At 36.9% G+C, this 19023-nt stretch overlaps 4 protein-coding genes across 4 annotated transcripts in view; 3 read left to right on the plus strand and 1 right to left on the minus strand.

Annotated features, from left to right (window-relative positions):
* The window catches only part of beta-Spec (spectrin beta chain), a 75058-nt gene that overhangs the window by 11199 nt on the left and 44836 nt on the right, over positions 1-19023 (plus strand). The window lies entirely within an intron of this gene.
* Positions 15498-17153, plus strand: LOC105265431 (meiotic recombination protein SPO11). Its single transcript, XM_011302904.1, has 4 exons — positions 15498-15568; positions 15625-16076; positions 16296-16653; positions 16858-17153. The coding sequence occupies exons 1-4, from the start codon at positions 15498-15500 to the stop codon at positions 17138-17140; spliced, it is 1164 nt and encodes a 387-aa protein (XP_011301206.1). The 3' UTR covers positions 17141-17153.
* On the minus strand, positions 17070-17763 carry LOC105265313 (uncharacterized). The gene is made up of 3 exons (XM_011302747.1): positions 17602-17763; positions 17221-17435; positions 17070-17159 (listed from the first exon to the last, which is right to left on the minus strand). Exons 1-3 carry the CDS (start codon positions 17727-17729, stop codon positions 17143-17145), a joined length of 360 nt encoding a protein of 119 aa, XP_011301049.1. The 5' UTR covers positions 17730-17763; the 3' UTR covers positions 17070-17142.
* On the plus strand, positions 17873-18990 carry LOC105265312 (uncharacterized). Its single transcript, XM_011302745.1, has 3 exons — positions 17873-18184; positions 18313-18601; positions 18661-18990. Exons 1-3 carry the CDS (start codon positions 17989-17991, stop codon positions 18827-18829), a joined length of 654 nt encoding a protein of 217 aa, XP_011301047.1. The 5' UTR covers positions 17873-17988; the 3' UTR covers positions 18830-18990.

The raw sequence follows: 19023 nt of genomic DNA on the forward strand, positions 1-19023 counted from the left end.
GAGTTTTCACTGGCGTAAAATCAAAGGTTTCAGCTCAAACCTCATCATCTCCCAACCTGGGTGAAGAAAAATTGCAATCGGAATATTTTTTCTAAATTTTCAAAAAATTTCTGAAGAACTTTGAAGAAAATTTATTTTTGAAACAAAAAAATGTTTTGAAAAATTTTTCCAAAATTTGTTTCGGAAATTTTTTTTTTATTTTCTAGAAATTTTTACGGTTTTTTTCTTACTTTTTTGATTTTTCAATATTCTCAAAAAATGCGCCATCTAAATTATTTGAAAAATTTCCTATTTCAATTTTTGAAAAATTTTTCAAAACCTTTCCCAAAAATAAAATTGTCTTCCAATTTTTTTTTGTTTCATAAAAAAAAAATTCTGAAAAGTTTTCCAGGAATTTTTTACAAATTTGGAAAAAATATTCCTATTACAATTTTTTTTTACCCGTGAATAAAAACCCAAAATTCACATACCAAAAATCCAATTAATCGAATTTATTTTGGGAACAATAAGGAAATCTTCAATGGGAATGAAAATTCGGAGAATTTCTCAGACATTGTGAGCGGAATTGACGACTCACTTTGCTCTTTAGAAAAATTGAATAAAATAAATAAATAAAAATATAGAAGGATCCTATTGACTAGCGCAGTCCACCACAGGCAGGTGTTTGAATTGTCGCGGTGTGGTAGTTTTATTTGCGCTTTCTTACACAGCGATGTAACGAAAAGGCCTTGTATTACTCGGCGACATGCCACCACCCCAATGTTCTCGGACTAGTGATGATTGTGTTTGTGCATTTGAAACACGTCGCGGTAATGCCACGCACTATGCGGGCTCATTAATGGCACGAGCCAAAGCGCGACGCGCACACTCCAACAGCCACCGAAACCACCCAAACCCAAACTTCAACCCACCTTCCACCTTCCACCTTTTGCCACCACTCCAGGTATACCATAATCTCTAATTCCTTTCGATATCCCCAACCAATGGGCTTTCCTACGCGAATAACGGCACATGCTTCTTTCACGTTTCCACCCACTGTCATTGTGTCATGGCAACGGCCACAAAATAATTTCAATTACAAAATTATGGCGACATGGTGATATGATTTTTCACAGAGGCTAAATGATCGTCACCGTCATTGATCAGTCATTAAGAATTGACATTTTTAATAAATCATTTCGAATCTCGCGCGTATTTCAATATTTTGGGCACCTATCAAAATGCAGCTCGCAGTATTACCTCCGAGAATATCAATAAAAAATATTACAACTGAAATTATTGCTTCAAAATACTATAGCTAAAAATATTTCAAATTACATTAATATATTCGCGTTATAATATTTTTTGGAATATTTTGAGGGTAATATTATTATTGAAGCAAATTTTGAATGGTCATCGGTATTTTTTTCGATTTTCTCCCATGCGTATTGATTTACTGTTGTAGTAATAGTCTATCATGACACTCGGTGAATAGTATGCTAAATACTGTTGATTTAAAGGAGCCAGGTTTTTTCTCAACCCTCGGGAGAGTCCCCTCATGAATTTAGGGACCATATTGGCACTCATTTGGTGGTCATTCATGGGCGACTGACGCCCCACGTGGACTCCAGTAAATAGTGAATTCTCTGTCGTATTTTCCAAAAAAATCCATGACCCTGCACGAAAAACCCATTTTCGCTTCCAAAAAATATTTATCATCCCTGATAAATGATAAATATATCAGACCGAAAGAAGTCATTTTTTATTTTTCATTTACATTTTTGAAAAGAAAATATTTGCACTGTCCGAGGCAATAGTTATTCCAATTAATGATAATAAAGTAAAAAGGGAAATTGGGCGGAAAAGGGGAAAGAGATGATTCGAAATTTGCATGAGTGGTGTGCACGTGATTCTGGAACAAAGTAAATTGTCTCGCAGTTGAATCGGGAGGACGTACAGATGCTGAAAAAAAAAGGCCGAAAATAAAACGTGAAATAAAATAATATACGACTCCATGAAGAAACGGTCGATTCTAAACCGTGCGATGGGTATCTCATGCAGCTGCAATATTTTTCCTAGACGCGTTAACCGCAAAGTGCGCTTCATACCTTCGTCGCATGTGCCGTGGAGACTTTTTTTTGAAAAAGTGGGGAAAAAATACTTGGGAATTATATGTGGCACACGCGCCAGCAAATTTCCGCAGGGATTTTTACAAACTCAGTCGATTTATACCTTTTATCATCCAGACATATTCACCTGGCGCTCGTAATTATCGTCGCACATTTGCATCGGATAATATGAACAACTTGCGCGTTAAAAATAGTAATCTGGTTTCAATGAAGACCATTGGTCGTTTAGCATAAGGCCGATGTGTCTATAAAACTCACTTGATGGCCATTGATTATCGAGTTACCAATAATTTTATCGGATTTGCTGATATCTATCTCGTTCCATTGTTTATTGAAAGAGATTGTTCGAGCGTCTCCCAAATTGTTGGTGTATTATTTATAATTACAGTTCTATTGCGGAAATTTCAGTCCGTGGGTTATCCGGTCTTTTAACAGTTCCGGTTATTTTTCACTAGAATTTTGGAAAATTGCAATGCTAAAGTCAGTACCGAAGTGGTAACCTATTTTCAGCCAATATCTCGGAATAGAAGGAAAAAAGCGGATTTTTTGAATAAACATTTTTTATAGAGAAAGATGAGAGCCAGAAAAAAGGTATTTATGGAAATATCAGTATCTTGCTTTAATTCCGAGATATTGGCTGAAAATTGGGGGCGAAAAACTTGTTTTCATGTCAAATGAAAAATGCGCATAAAATTTGAGGGAAATGCCCAAAAAATTCATTTTTCCTCTCAGTTTCAACGGATTAGGAAGAGAAAAGGGCAGAGGGTGGACAAATTATCAGGTCGAGTGTCACAACAGGGAACTTTTCCCCACTGAATCACTTCACACGGAAATTTAAAATATGAGGATTGGGAAGAATAGCCTCATGGGGCTCTGAGATCTCCACCCCACCACGCGACCATCAGACCTCTTCAGAAATTCTTTGGTGGTCGAAGTCACTAAACGGTCAAACAAATCCAAAGGCCTTTCGACTTCTGCCTTTTTATGGATTTCTCAAATTTTTCTTTCCGTTCATTGTAGGGCATAAGAATCAATGGGAGAGAAGAAAAAAACGGCTTGCATTTGGTGACTGGTCTATGGATGAAGAGAAATGAGGATATAGTATCCCTCATCGAGTTCTTTTTAAGTCACACCATCAATTTTTGCCACTTGATTCTCTACGACCGTGTGATTTTTATTTAGTTGGAGGATTACAGGGATCAGGTTTTTTTTTGGGATGAAGTGGTCGATCGGTGAAAAATCGAGTTTTTAAATATTGTCGTTCTGGGATAATCCCAAGTCGTTGAGTCGATTGCTAGAGGACAATTGAAATTTTCGGGGAGAAAAATCTTCAGAATAATTATGTGGCATGAAATTTCTATTGATTCATCCATAAATCCGTTAATCCTGAATTTCCAAGTCACCAATAAAATCGCAAATTTTGAAGATTCAGGCGATAATTCCTTTGAAATTTCCATCATATTTTTTTGTTTGAAAACGTTCAAAAGAAATATTAGTACACGTAATTGTATTGAATTTTGGTGGAAATTTATTTTTCCGTTTACCTTTATAACGATTTAATTTTCGAAGAAGATATTTCTAGAGAGTGGCAGCTGTTTGGACGTGTATGAACGATGCCAAAAAAGATGTCAGAGGCGATAGGGTGTTATTTATTAATATCCAAGGGTTGCGATTCCCAAACTTTCTTCAACTCTGTTGGGCCCCCCACAGCCCTTTCCCCGATGGTAGATAATCAGGACAGCTTTCCTCCATTTTTTATTGGTGTATGACACCTCAGGTGACGGGCACGCGTTTTTTCCTTAATTTTCGTGGACCCCCAGTGGCCACCCGAGTCGAAATTCAGCTGATCACCTGATCAGGTATGGGCCTAATCCGATATCAGACGCGTTACAACGCCTTTTTTCCGGAAGAACAATTCGCCTTTTATCACTGCTCTTTCCAAAAATTCGGGCAAAGTCTGAATCATTATTTAATTGGCAGCGAGGGGTGCGAATAGAAATTAAACGCATTTGGACACGCTTGGTGGAAGGGTCATTCAGTTATTCCGTGCGCCAGACAATGTTGAATTGAGCCTGAATTAGTCTCGATATCATCGCGCCATTTGGCGGGATGAAGGCTCTAGATGGGAATATAATTGTTTAATTTATAATGTAACAGGATCGGAATGATATCAATCTCGCTAAAATTGAAATGAACGACGGGTGACTATTTTCGCGAAATTTTGCGGCTGATAATTGAAGTAATCGCTATTTGCCGGTTGCGAAAAATGCGGTTTAAATGCTGTGATGGGAGATTAATGAAGAATATTCTTGAGTTCAATCGATTTTGCAACCTGATTCGATTGATCGATTGATTTATTTTTTATTGATTTTTTGACTCGATTCAATTAGGTATTTCAAATTAAGAGTCGATACAACCGAAAGTTTATCCAGATTTTTTGCAAAGGTGTTGAATATTTGAGGAACAATTTTCAATCAATAAAATTTACAGCAGTAAATTAAATCTCCAATCATTCTAATAACTTTCTCACACCTATCAGATATCACTCCACTTGGCAGTTTGAAGAATTGTGCAATCGGTGAACATTAATCATCATTATTTTCCATTTGCGCTCATAATTGCATTATATTCAATCCCGAGATGTTCGTACATAGAATTTCTGCATGAACGCACTTGTAATTGCATTTCACGGAGAAAACAGTCACGCCCTGGCTCACGATGGCGGAATATTTTTATTTTCGACTGGTAATATAATAAATATAATGAAGCGAGAAGGCGAGTCCGTGATTTTTTTTTCTCGGTACGGCAAGACGAATATGAATTTAAATCAAGTTGTTAATGTGCGTTGGGTCGAAGATGAAGAAAGTGAGTTTTGTGTATTTCACGGGGGGAGGTCTCGGCACGCGACCCAAAAGGACAGAGATGTGCGTGCAAGGGTAGATGCCCTGGGGCGATTTGTAGATTTTAACTCGAAGAAGAAGATGGAGTTCTCGCCGATCGAGTCCATCAGCGACGAGGTACATTCAGACCTGGAGCAGTACACGTTGTCCTTGGAATCCCTAACCCACATCTAATGCAACGGATTTTTTACTCATCTTCTCGTCCTACCACTTTCAATTCACTGGCTATTTCATTTTATTTTATTTGACTACACATTTATTATCAGGCAAAAATTTCTGTCACTTTTGTCACTGCCACTTCCGTCGATTAAAATTCTCCGGTAGATTAATCTACATTATTATCAATGATCTCGTGCTCTCAATCTGAAAAATCATTTCTACCGCAATAGCATTTTCTCCATCTTCCAAGAATTTTCATTTTCTCTCTTTCACCTGACAGATATGAAAAAAATTACACCTTTGCGTAAGGCTTATCTCCTTTGATCGATCGCACTCTTGTGATCGATCAACCGGTAAAAAAAACGAGAACTCGGATTTTGTCATCAAAATACTGAAAAAAGAAATCATCCAAGTGTTATCTTGATCCCACGGTTTACACGAGACATTAATGTGTGGGATCGAGCCCTCTTTATTGAATCGAACGAATAACAATTGCGTCTCTCACTGCACATTTGATGGATCACTTAACTATCGAACACCTCTTTATTATCCTCCCTTACCTGTTGGGGAAGATTCCATTGTGACGAGGGACTGGAGTCAAGGATTCTCCAAGACGTCTCCGGAGAGGGTGCAAGGTGTGCATGAAAAGATGGAAAAACTCAATGGAGAGAAAGTATAAAACACTTTTATACCAATATTTTTTCCCCCTTCGCGGATTCCCAGGCGATTACATCTGTCCACTACCTGCCGAGGGTTGAAATGTCTCAATAGAAGAAAGTTACCGATCGAAATGGCAGGTCGTTTTTTTTTCCACTTCAGGGTTACTCACCCCATCAGAAAATTCTGATGCAAGTGAAAAAAAATGAATTTTATTGCGCGCTGCACGAAATTTTGATAAAAAATTGAGAATTTTTTTGGAAATTTTCATCTGAATTTTCATCGCAAAGTTTTGATTCCGAAAATTCATCACTTAATTGTTTTCGTGGCTTTTAATTGATGTCCCTGGTAAAAAAAAATTGTAATGGGAATATTTTTGTCTAAATTTTTTAAAAATTTCTGGAGAACTTTTCAGAAAATTTTTTTTATCGCACAAAAAAAATGGAAAACGAAACAATTTTATTATTCGGAAAGGTTTTGAAAAATTTTTCAAAACATTTCCCAAAAATACAATTGTTTTTTATCCCCGATTTTTTTTTTGTTTCAAGAGAAAAATTTTCTGAAAAGTTTTGCCGAAATTTTTTGAAAATTTGCAAAAAATATTCTGATTACAATTTTTTTTTATCCGGGGCGTAAATTTAGAGTTCGGCAATTTCAATTAGAATTTTTCCTGTAACAGTAGATGATAAATTATTCTATTTTGACTGACACCTTCCTGTCCCTGACGATCCGTTGGCTTTGCTGGTGTTATTGGTTAACATCAGGTTTTGTTGGTTAACAGCAATTATCATTATTTCAAGATATCTGACAATTACATACAGAACGCGGGCTCGCGTGGTCATTTTACTTTCCTCGAGGACGACGAGAACAGGATCCCAAACGGCGGATGTATTTTCTTTTTGTCCACTCGTGTCTCCTTTCAATTCTGTATTCTCGCATGCCCCCGGGGTATTTCAAGGATTAATGAGAGAAAAAAAAAGGTCCCTAGAATTTTGGGAAAAACTTATGTGAATGGAGCTGAAACATCGCCCGAGTGCGACAATAACCGCTGAGTTATAAATGATCTTTTCATTGTTGGTGGGACACTATCAATGACTTCATTTCAATCCACGGGGATATTTTCCAAACACTTTTATTCCCCATTTTTCATCTTCTTTACGAGAATCTCTCTAAATAGCTATTGCATTCACATTCGTTTCTAATATTTCGAGAAAAATATCTCTCCTCCCGGGTAAAAAAAAATTGTAATCGAAATATTTTTTCCAAATTTTGAAAAAATTTCTGGAAAACTTTTGAGCACATTTTTTTATGAAAAAAAAATCGGAAAGCGAACAATTTTATTTTTGGAAAAGGTTTTGAAAAATTTTTCAAAAATGTAAATAGGAAAATTTTTTTATAATTCAGACGGCGTGTTTTTTGAGAATATTGAAAAATTTAAAAAGTAAGAAAACAATAATATAATTTAAAAAAAATTATATTCGCAAAAATTTCTAGAAAATTATAAAGACATTTTCGAAATAAATTTTTGAATAATTTTTTAAAACATTTCCCAAAAATACAATTGTTTTGTTTCCCGATTTTTTTTGTTCCAAAAAAACATTTTCTGAAAAGTTTTCCAGAAATTTTTTGACAATTTGGAAAAAATATTGCGATTACATTTTTTTTTTAACCCGGGCTCACACGGACAGAAATATTTGACGAAATTTACTCTGACGTTTTGGTGATATTGATCCGAGAATAATCCGATGCTGAATATATTGCGAAAAATGTTGAATATCGGTCGATAGAAAAATAATATGAAAAAAAGGATATCTGGGAAATTAAAAGGGCTTTTATATTAGGATAATTAATAATATAATCGTAATTATTGATGGCTGAAGGAGGATCGCCTGAATAGATTGATTTGGTTGATTAAAGAATATGGATATCGTTGATGATCGAGACTTTGTAATGATCGAGCTGCTTGAGGCACTCGATCACGTACAACGATCGCTCGGTTTATAGTTATTTGAACGACCTCGTTCGTCGTAAATCGCGCCTGCGTGATTTACAAACCGTTTTCTTACCACTTTCATCTTCTTCCGCGCGTCACCCATCCATTTTCGAAAAGGGGAAGTGAGAGGAGTTCCTCCGAGATTTAAAAAATTCCACATTCCACTCATAGACGGAAAAAAATAAATACTTTAATCAGATATTAAATATTTCAAATAATTATTTTAACATCAACATAATTATTTCAATGAACAATCTATTGTCCTACGATTTGGTTATTTACCCGGGAAAAAAAATTGAAATCGAAATATTTTTTCTAAATTTTCGAAAAATTTCTGGAAAACTTTTCAGAAATTTTTTTTTTTGAAACAAAAAATAATTGGGAAACAAAACAATTGTTTTTTTAGGAAATGTTTTGAAAAATTTTTCAAAAATTTGTTTCAGAAATTTTTTTTTTCATTTTCATGGAAATGTTTGCGAATAGAATTCTTTTTTTAAATTATACTGTTGTTTTCTTACTTTTACGACTTTTCAATATTTTTTTGTTTCATACAAAAAATTTGCTGAAAAGTTTTCCAGGAATTTTTTGAAGATTTGGAAAAAATATTCCGATTGCAATTTTTTTTTACCCGGGTAACAGGAATTTTATTTTGTTTCTTGGAAAAATAACTCAAAAAATCATAATATTTCGGGTTTCACTTTCATTTCACTGAGTGTTATGCAATTTTTACTCCGAATTTTTATGAAAAAAACCGTGAATGCGTCAAGGTAAATTTTGTTGAATAGTTATCTCAGGGTTGCAGAAATTCTAATAATCATGTTGGCGGGTGGAAAAATGATAGTGTGAGAATGTTTTACAGAATAAATATTTAGCCGCTCGGTATATGCATGTGTCTACAGATTGGTATCGGAGATGACCACTGGGCGCGGTCTCCTTCTCTCGTAATTTATCGTTCTCCCTACAGAGAGGAGTTGCAAAGTTAAGTGAAGGAGTTAGTTATCGCACAAGCGCATTATCTCGCTCAATTTAAACTATACTTCGGCAGCCACCACTTTTAATTACGCATTTTTAATCGAACTTGCGAGAAAATTGCATCCGCATGAAGTCGATGGCCAACTTCCGGCTGAAATTGATGGATTCATGTTTCAGATGAATATCGCTCACTGTTGAGGAAATATCGAACCGTCATGTCTCACAATTGATTTTATCAAAGAAAAATTTATAAATCCCATATTTCCAAGCCTTTACCTTTTCCATTAATCAATATAAATAAATTAACATTAAATCAATAAAATTTCCCGCGGAAATGATGAATTATATTTTTTATTGAATATTTCTCTGTATTCTCCCGGACTGGGGTACACGATTACAAAGGGTCATGATAAATTTATTATTAACAAAATATTTCCCTCCGTGAAAAATCGGAAAATGGAAGGGACCGACTTGGGAAAAATGCGGAAAAGTAGACAATGAGTCAGTATCACCTGGAGGATCAGTGGCTGGATGACAATAGTTTACGCCAAATCTGACGATGGGCACGAGCCCTTTCCATGACACATCCCGATGATACCGATCTCCTCGACAAAACCATTGTTGCGCATTCATCTCCATTCGGAAGACCTCCTCCACAGCATAATGCAATTACAATATAACTCACCCGTGCCTTCGGTTAACAACATTAGTTCCCTATCCGGTACAACAATAAAACACCAATTCCACTCAAATTCCAACCCTTTTGCCCACGAAAAATGGAAATCCCTGGCATCAGCTTTCCTCCGGGGTTGCACCAGAAAAATGTGTGAAAAGATTATTCTTCATGGCATTGGGCAATACCATTTCATCATTCAATGGACTCCAATGAAAATTGATATGCATACGATGGAGAGTGCCTCCCACGTGAATTAAAACATCTTTCATGCAATGTCAAAAGCGACATGTCAATTGTACGTTAGATTTACCGTCGGTAACCCCTCGTAAATATTTCCCAATGCAACAGAGAAATATTCAATAAAAATGACGAAACTCACCATTCAGTGAATCTATTCAGAAGTTACTAACGAAATTTACGCGATTGCGATATTTTTACTCCGATTTTTGATTAAAAAAGAAAATCGTCAATACGCTATAATATCACAACACCTCACGGTAATTTGTTGTTAAATATTTATCTCCATGCATCGGGGTGACTTCAACTCCGCATTTATCTCTAGAAATTTTTTATTTCGAAAATTACTCGTCGCGCGTTCATGAAATTTAAGTATCGATAATTGGTAATTCAATGTAAAATCAATGCGATCGGTGGATATAGGTTGAATTTTTACCGAAAACGATAAAAAATGAGAGGTGGTGTTGCCCCGGGAGGTGACAAGTACCATTCAGATATGGAAAAGGAGAAAGGATGGATAATTCTCGGGTTAAAAATCGTAGTGAAGAGCAGGTGTGTCGAAGCCCTCAGGACTCACATGATCACTCGATATTTCCATGACCTTATAATCCCACGAAATCACACCCCGATTTGCAATTAGTACGTCGTAACGCAGTCGCCACATTATTCATATGAATTCATTCGGCCTTTCTTGATAAACGAGTGTAGAGAAAATTTCTATCAAATTTACGGTACACGGATTTACTGAATAATCAGAGAGGAAGTCACGAAGGTCGACGCGGTGTAAAATCGAAAATATTATCGGATATTGGGATCGCTCACTACCGCCATATAAGACACATCCGGTGGCAATGCATAAGAGTAAATTTCGACCGGTTTTCGTTCAAATCAGTGTCAACGTTTATACCTTTTAACCATTTATTTCGATCACTCGTAACGAGAGACATTTTTATTGCTTGTTTCATCGAGAAATTCACATTTTTGCGTTTGTATTATCATCAAACGTTCGTTTATTAATGATTTATTGCTAGTCTGGTGATGAAGGTATTAATTGAATTCGGGGGAATTTTTGGTGATTTTTTGTTAAATTTAGCGTGACTCTGTCATTTTAGGTGCACATGCCAAAAAATTGGATTTTGATAATTTATTAAAATGCAGATAAAGTGAAATAATTTTGTTTCGATTTGTTGAGGAGATTCTGGTCGGGGGATTTTGTTTAGGATATTTTATCTCGGGTGAATAACTCTGGACACCAAATTTCTAACGATTTTTTTTCCTCCGAGAATAAATAACGTGCGTCAAATGTATCGAGTGAACGATCACCCCTGAAAGGTGGAATTCTTTATCAAAAGCCAATTGTCATTATCCTTATCAAAAGCTCTAGACGATGATCCCGGGAAGGCGAACGATGGCTGTTCATCCTTCACTCTGTTAATCCCGTAAGCTCGAGTCCTTTATATCGTAACTACAGCCTATTATCACCACTGGAGTTAATTGAGATAAGAGGGGTCAGTCGAGATTTCCAACCACCGATTGTAATGCAGTAAAAACCCTGCGATTAATTCGAGTTAATGGTTCGATCGATCCTTGAATCATCAAAAATCGGTGGAACATATTCGAAGTAACTAGACCGTCCCGAAAAATTTAATTTACCAAAATGAATTTTGACATTTCACAATGGTCCACCCTTTCACAATTTTCTGTAACCCAAAATGTAAAAATTGATGAATGCTAAAAAAATTAAAAGTAATAGGAGTAAAAATTGTGGGCAAAGTAGTAATTCATGGAGGGTTGCCCGATTGCTAAATGTCAAAATTTTTGAAATTTTTGGAGTCAATTTGATAAAATATTTCCGTGTGTGATTTTGATGGTGAATCTGTCGGAAGATTTGATTGAACAATTGAAAGCGTCGATATTCAGCCAGATGCCGAGCTTATCCCACCACCTGAATGTGGTTGGTCTGTCGTAGCCACCGTATCCGGTCGTGAATTTTATTTCAACCACAGTTGCGCTGGTCGATTTAATGAGAAAAACCGAAGAAAACGCGACGACGCGTGGCAGGCGTACTCTCTTCGTCAATGTGTCTCGCAAGCATCTGCGCGCGCCAACTTTATTAACCATTTGCCAAGGAAAAAGAATCCAGTCAGCTGGGCACAATTAGAAAAATCATCCTAGCAGCTGGAGCAGGCTACAGGTTCATCGTGTTCATGCGGTTGTACATGTACTGTCATCCCGTTGAAACCTGTTGGGTACTATCACTTTCCGTTTTACTCGTCGCTCTTCGACTTTTTCAAACCTTCTAATTTTTCGCGCCAAATTTTCCAAATTTTTATCGTTCCGCAGAATCTGGACTTCCATTAAAAATTCAAATCACGAGTGAAAAAATCAAGCAGAACCGAATTTCCATTGTCACTCTCCCCGGAAAATGAACAGAAAATCTAGAATTCGATTTAGGGGCGGAAAAATAAGTAGAAATATTTATAAGATGGCTTCAGAGAAAAGTTCACTTCACAGGAACAGGATGAACCGATCTGAAGACATTTTGAAGAGTCTGAATAATTTTAGTAATTGTTTAAAAATACGAGGTGGAAGCGCCCCGCATTTTTTTACATTAAAAAACAATTTCTTATCTATATCCAATATGAAAACCGCGATTTCTTTGAATTTTCAGAACAAATCCAAAATTTAGTGACTCTTCTTAATAAAAATTAAATACAAACTCACTTAATTGAAAATTCAAATCATTCTGTGCCGGAAATTCCGAGAAATTCTAATTTATGATTATTAATTATTAAGAAGGTATCCGGTTTATTATATTCTCGCGGGAAAAATACATTTTTTTCTCAGTACACCACACGTTGAAAAGGAATCTGGCTACTGCTGAGACTTTAAATATGCAAGATCTGGACTTCCTTGCCCATGGCGACAGCATGAAAGTGATATAATTGGTGCGCTTGAAACGCACTGGATAAATACAGATGATAATTACCCCAATACAGTTGTTCATCCACTGGAAAATATTTAGCGCAAACAATAAATAATTTCAAACGCCAGCGAAAAAAAAAGGGGCACTCGAAATATCTGACGGCAATAATAATCAAATAATCAAATGAATTACAAAAACGAGTAAATTATGGCGACTGCACGTTGTTCACAATACAGTGGATATTTAATTGATCAATCAACTCAGAACTCGATGAAGACAACTTGTTTCTCATTCACTCGATTGACATATCGAAATTGGAGAAACAGCTTTTTGCCTGGAGTGCGCAGCCATTCTCCGCGATTTCTCATTCGTCGTGGATTTATTTTACCGATAGCATCAGAATTATCTGATTCAACGGATTTACCTCTCGTTTTGTTTCGATAGGAATTAGTTGAGTTTTTTCGGAATATTCCATATATACCCCAAAAAAATTAAGGAATTCATTGCAATTGTAATTTTCGTGTGAAATTGAGAAAAATCAATGCCGGGGATGATTTCGCTATGGATTATTTTTCTCCGTAAAGGTTTTTCGATGCAAAAATGATCAAAGAACCTGGGAAAAAGCCCGACACGATAAATTCACAAAAACAACTTTTTCCCAAGGACTTACATAGTCCCAGGAGTCCGTAAAAGTCGAGTGGATGTGCTGCCATTAAGTGTGTGAACACAGCGGTTGTCGCATCCCTCATCCGATCAAAAAGTGCGGTGACTTTTCTAGAGCACTCGATAACTCCTCATCGAGAGTTGAGGGGGAAAAAATGTGTTTTTCAAATAACAATAACAGTTTTCATCGAAAAATCTCACGCAACTTTTTTAAGAACCCACAGGAAATTATCCGACAATCGATACTTCTTGGGCTTCTTTCATTTACTTTTGTTTTCGATGTACAGATTTTTTCGTAAATTGAATCACTCAGTGTGATGAATCAATCCTGAAAAGCCGTCGGGGTTTCGTTTTATTTATCGGTATGAAAGGACCTGCGTCCTACTGTTCGAACAAATTTGATTTTATCGATGGGCTTTCAGAGGCAAGCGAAATTTCGCCATTCGCTACCGGTTTTCAACGGTTTTATTTTTTTTTTCTCAATCAAAGCGGTTTTTGTCACAAATTGATACATTTTTGGGTCATAAAATTCGTTACAATGTTGAAACATGTCCTTAACATTTTCGATCTTAGAAATTCTCAACAAGCGATAATTCCACTGAATTCACAAAAAATTTTATCATAAATTTTTCAAGGAATAATTCTGAGAATTCTGAGAAAGTTGGCAAAATTTTTGTAAAGACTTCTTCTTTAGTCCTGATTACACTCTATAAAAAAGGTCTCGACATAAATATCGCTATTTCATTCAGATTTGAAGGTATTCCTCCGAGATTCAGTCGATATTTTTTTATAAAGTGCATTCATTGCTGTCTACTTGTGAATAATTCCACTTGCAGGAAAAATTCCCCAGATTAGTATCAAATATCAGACATCCTTGAAGGAGATGAATTCAAAATGTTCACACCTCTGGAAATTATCAAAAATAGAATGGATTACGAGGTTTTAGGGTCTCATTCATATGCAGACAAGAAACATTCAGACACTCGAGCGTCAACTCAATCCCCCGTTGGGTCGACAAATCTCTTGAAAAATTCAGAACGCATATTATGCATCCCTCAACCGATATTTTGAGGACAATCGAAACCTTGGGAGACATGAACAAGGACATACAGTAGGTTATACGGGCTATTTGAAGCCTTTTTTGCCTCTGTACTTGTTGCACAATGTAATATTACCGCTCAATCACGGTGTAACTCCTTTGTAACTAAGTCTAAGTGTCTCATGAGCACACGGGACAAAGCAAAATACCATTTCACCTATTTACTCGAACTTCTGCAATTCACCGCGCAATCAATTCGGAATCGAAGAAAAAACGCAAACACTTGCAAAATGGCTGTAAAAAGTTGTTCACTACACACGAACAGGGCATAAAAAATTGAGAGCAATTTATCGAGGATAAATAATTTAAATAATTGTCTGAAAATACGAGGTGGGAGTGCCGCCATCTTTGAATTAATTACAGGCCTTTAGAGATATTTTCCTTGAGGATAACGGAAATATTCTCAGAGCAATTAAAAAGTCACTGATTTCCAGATTTTTGCCCTGAATTTTGGAATAAATTCAGATTGCGATGGTTGTTCTTCCGAAAGTAGCCAATAGTTCGAAATATTTCAATTAACGAAGACGCAATGAAGCAACAATGTCTTCTGAACAAAGTATTCATCTCGTTTGTAGTTTGGGGCTCGCATAAATGCACAGCAGGGGGGCCCCCCTGAAATTCACAACTCGAGAGATTCGGTACTTGATACGAGGGCTACGGCAGAGGATAATAGTAGCACAAGTTTTTTCAGTGTTTCAAATCGCTCTAACCTCAGTCGAACTCGTGGCTATTATTCTTTCAGTATTTCAGTCCCAGAAAAAATTATTGGATTACCCAAGATTTCCAACCCCCCGGAATAATTATCCGGAAGTGATGCCTATTTGATGTCATATTCATTTTCAGTTATAATACTCATTCTAATTAACAAATGGTATTATAATTAATATTCAGTGATAATAAATATCAATGAGTGATTGAAGTTAACGTGTGCATTACTCGTTGAATTGAATCGTAAAATACGATTTTTCAATTACTGATTGATTATTTTTTTTCGTCCAGCTGATTTGGTAAAATATTTAGAATCCTGAATTGAAAGAAAATTACCGAACAACTGGAGTCTCTCGACCCCCCGGAATATTTTTCAATTCTTCTTCCAGAAGTGAAATGATGGAGAAAACAGGCCCTCAGGATCATGAGCGGGTGATAAATATCCCAGTAACAAGAGGCACAGAGACTAGGTGAGTCAATAAAATAAATAGCCGTCGATAATAAAATAATGGTGAGAATTATACAGAAAGCTCCTGATAGATCGACTGGAAAATCTAGTGCTAGTGATAATCAGGCAAATAACGAGTGGACAATTGCCAAAAATTGATAATTTATGTTCGGACATTGTACCCGGTGGAGTGGAATTCGGTGTGAGTGACAATGGAGAGGATTTGAGTGATGAGACAGCTACCTGCGGGAAAAGCCATTCAGGTGAAATCGAGGAAGACGGTGGGATCAATCAAGGTAGATGTGTCGTGGACTTTTCACACAAGAGGGGAAAACTCAAGTTGGCACTCATGATGACAGTCGCTGCCAAAGCCCATAAGTTACTCATTGCTGGAGAGTTTCAGACCAAGAGGTCTATGTTTTATGAGCTCAAAGGTGGTCTCATTGGCAGATTTATTGACAAGCAGAGCACAACTGATGGAATTATTAATAATGTTGCTAGAATTCTCCTGTGCAACACCTGGGAACTAGGTGAATCCTATTTAATCGTCAATTCATTTTTGAAGAATTTGGAAAAAATACGGAAGAATTATTAATAACTTCATACTGATATCTACAATTATTCCGAATTTTTCTGGAATATTGTGGGATCTTTTAATGCAGCACTAAAAAAACCGTAAAATTTTTGGCGGCAGTTCTGACCGTCACGCCCTTTATCAGAATTTTTCTCGACAATTCCTCTCGCCGTAGGTTTCGTTGCAACTGCGAAAGGATTGGTATCGGGTACTTTGGAGTTAACCCTTCAAACTGGAGAGATCCTGAATTGTGAAGCACCTGGAGGTGTCCTGATTCCTCAAATGTCGTCGCACATAATGGGGATTAAATCTCGTGCTTCCTCGATAATTGTAGTGGAGAAAGACGCAGTCTTCCAGAGACTTCTTGAAGAAGATTGCACTCGCAAGATGAAGTGTATTTTGGTCACGGGGAAGGGATACCCTGACGCTGCGACGAGGGCATTTGTCAAGATGTTGATCGACCACTTGGAGATTCCCGCATACATCCTGGTTGACGCCGATCCTCACGGGATCGACATCATGTGTGTTTATAAGTGAGTTTGAGAGAAAGAATTGGATAATGCGTATATTTAACTCCGAAGAATTTTTCTGCGAGACTACATAAATTAATTGACCATTTAATAAATGAACTAAGGAAAATGACGAATCGTGAATAAAATTGAGTTGGACTCGATTAGATAATTTTCCATTTGATTTTTATTCAATATTTCGATTAGTCCCTATTGATTCAACTCCAGGTACGGATCATCTTCATTATCATGGGAACAAGAACACCTCGCCTGTCCGACAATTAAATGGATCGGGATCTACCCGTCGGAGGTATCGAAATTGAGAGTGCAGAGAATGCCATTGACCGATGCAGACGTGACAAAATTACGGGGTCTCAAGAGAAGAAGCTACTTGGATGAACAATTGCGAGAGGAGCTGGACTTTCTCTGGCTCGGGAAAGCGGAAATCGAGGGAATGGCGGAGATATCCTTATGCTTCCTGACATCTCTCTATTTTCCAACGAAAATCTGATGTCAAAGACGTCCTTCACCTAAAATCGCAATCGATCGAATTAATGTATATTCTATGATCCGGGATGAGGGCTTTATTACTTTTGACTTGAAATATCGGCTCGAATTTTTCTATCAGAGCAATACGTTGGGGCTCTTCTCGGTTGGTCTCCAGATCGATGAATCGCGGAATTTTTCGATATGTCCCTAGGCAGATAACATTGGGCTCTGGGGTTGTCCTGTGGGTTTTATCGGTCACTAGTAAGGAAGGGTGACGAGAGGTTTTCGAACGAGTTGCGTACGGATGTTCATGATTTCTGAATTAAAAAATGAAAATTGAAAATTACAACAGATTAAATTGAGAAATGACAAAATAGAAATGTTCAAAATAAATTTCGATTTATTATTTCAAAAAAAATTTAAGAGAATAATTTATTAATACGCCGTTATTATTACTAATAATAATAATTGCTCTTGAATTACTTGATATACTTCTGTGCATCGGAGGACTCGTTAGGTAATTGCGAAGTAGGAAATCGTTTCCTCTGTCGAAAACTCGTATTTCTTCGTAATTGTTTTTTCTTTCCTCTCAAATAATATCGACTCATCATACGCCGATGAATTTTGAGATTTATTTCGGCTGAAATTTTGAGGTCGATGGGTTTTTGTCATCATTACTCCACTCCGCGCCATCTTCACATCTCCATCCTTGTGAAGTTGTTTATATTACCGATGTTGGGTATACAACCCCAAAGAAATTATTTATTAACACCAATTTCAATCAAATGAGTTTTAATTAATTCGGATAAACCGAAGAATCTCCAACGATTCGATAAATCCCACAAAATCCGGAGTGATAATCGCGAATTCATGCTGCCAGATGTCTTGATCTCCTCCAGTCACCTCCTGATTGGTTGTGGATCGTCGATTTATCGATTAATCAATCACTCCTCTGATCATTACTTCGACGTTCTACCCGAGTTTATTTTTGCATCTACGGGAATTGCAGCGATTGCGGGAAAATGTCTGTTCAGTCTGGGGTATCATTTATTCTGGCGAAAATACCGTGAGTTCTCGGGAAAGCGAATTCTTAATTAAATAACCGATTAAAAAAATTCATTAATCAATAAAGATGAATGAATTTTGATGAATTTTCGATCCATATCCCCGTTAAAATTCCACCTCCATTCCTAGCAATCGATCCCCTCTTAATCGAGGAGGACATAAATTCCCGACGAAACGAGAGAAATGTCATAGACTCGAGCCTCTCAATATTCGGATTAGCAAGTCTCATCTACGCTCTGTATCACCACCACGATTACCAAGCGACAGGTGTCATAATTATTTCATCGCTAGCACTCGCTGAATTTTTTTTCATGAGTGAAGATCTTCTGAAATCCCAGAGTCACACTCCCCCAGAGGATAAAAAATCAACTGATAACCATCTCAAGTGGCTGTGGATCCTCTCCTTCGGGACATTCGGGTACCGTGATCCTGTGATATCACCAGTGACACCCCTTAAAAGCTGCCTGATTCTTTCAGATGTGCAATGAATAACAATTACGCTCGTCTAGCAACAGTTCCCTGCGTAATTTCCAATCTAATTTACCCACCTGATGCCTTCTCCCACGGCTGGTCCCTCAGAAACTGCCTCATGGACTATATGACGTTACTCTACATCATTCTGATGACTGAAGCCATCTGTCAATGACCTTGAACACAAGTGGAATCAATGCAGAACGAAACTGAAACAAATCGGGCAACTCTTGAATTATTCTGTAATCCTGTTAAAAATGGGAGAAAATCGGAACGCGTGTCTTTGAAATTTAAATAAAGCGGGAGTTATGTGACAGGATCGCAGGAGAATTAAAGGGCAACTAGACTTTTTACCTTTTGGACTTCACG

Source organism: Fopius arisanus, unplaced genomic scaffold (assembly GCF_000806365.1).
Source record: "Fopius arisanus strain USDA-PBARC FA_bdor unplaced genomic scaffold, ASM80636v1 scaffold00029, whole genome shotgun sequence".
NCBI classification, from domain to species: Eukaryota; Metazoa; Arthropoda; class Insecta; order Hymenoptera; family Braconidae; genus Fopius; species Fopius arisanus.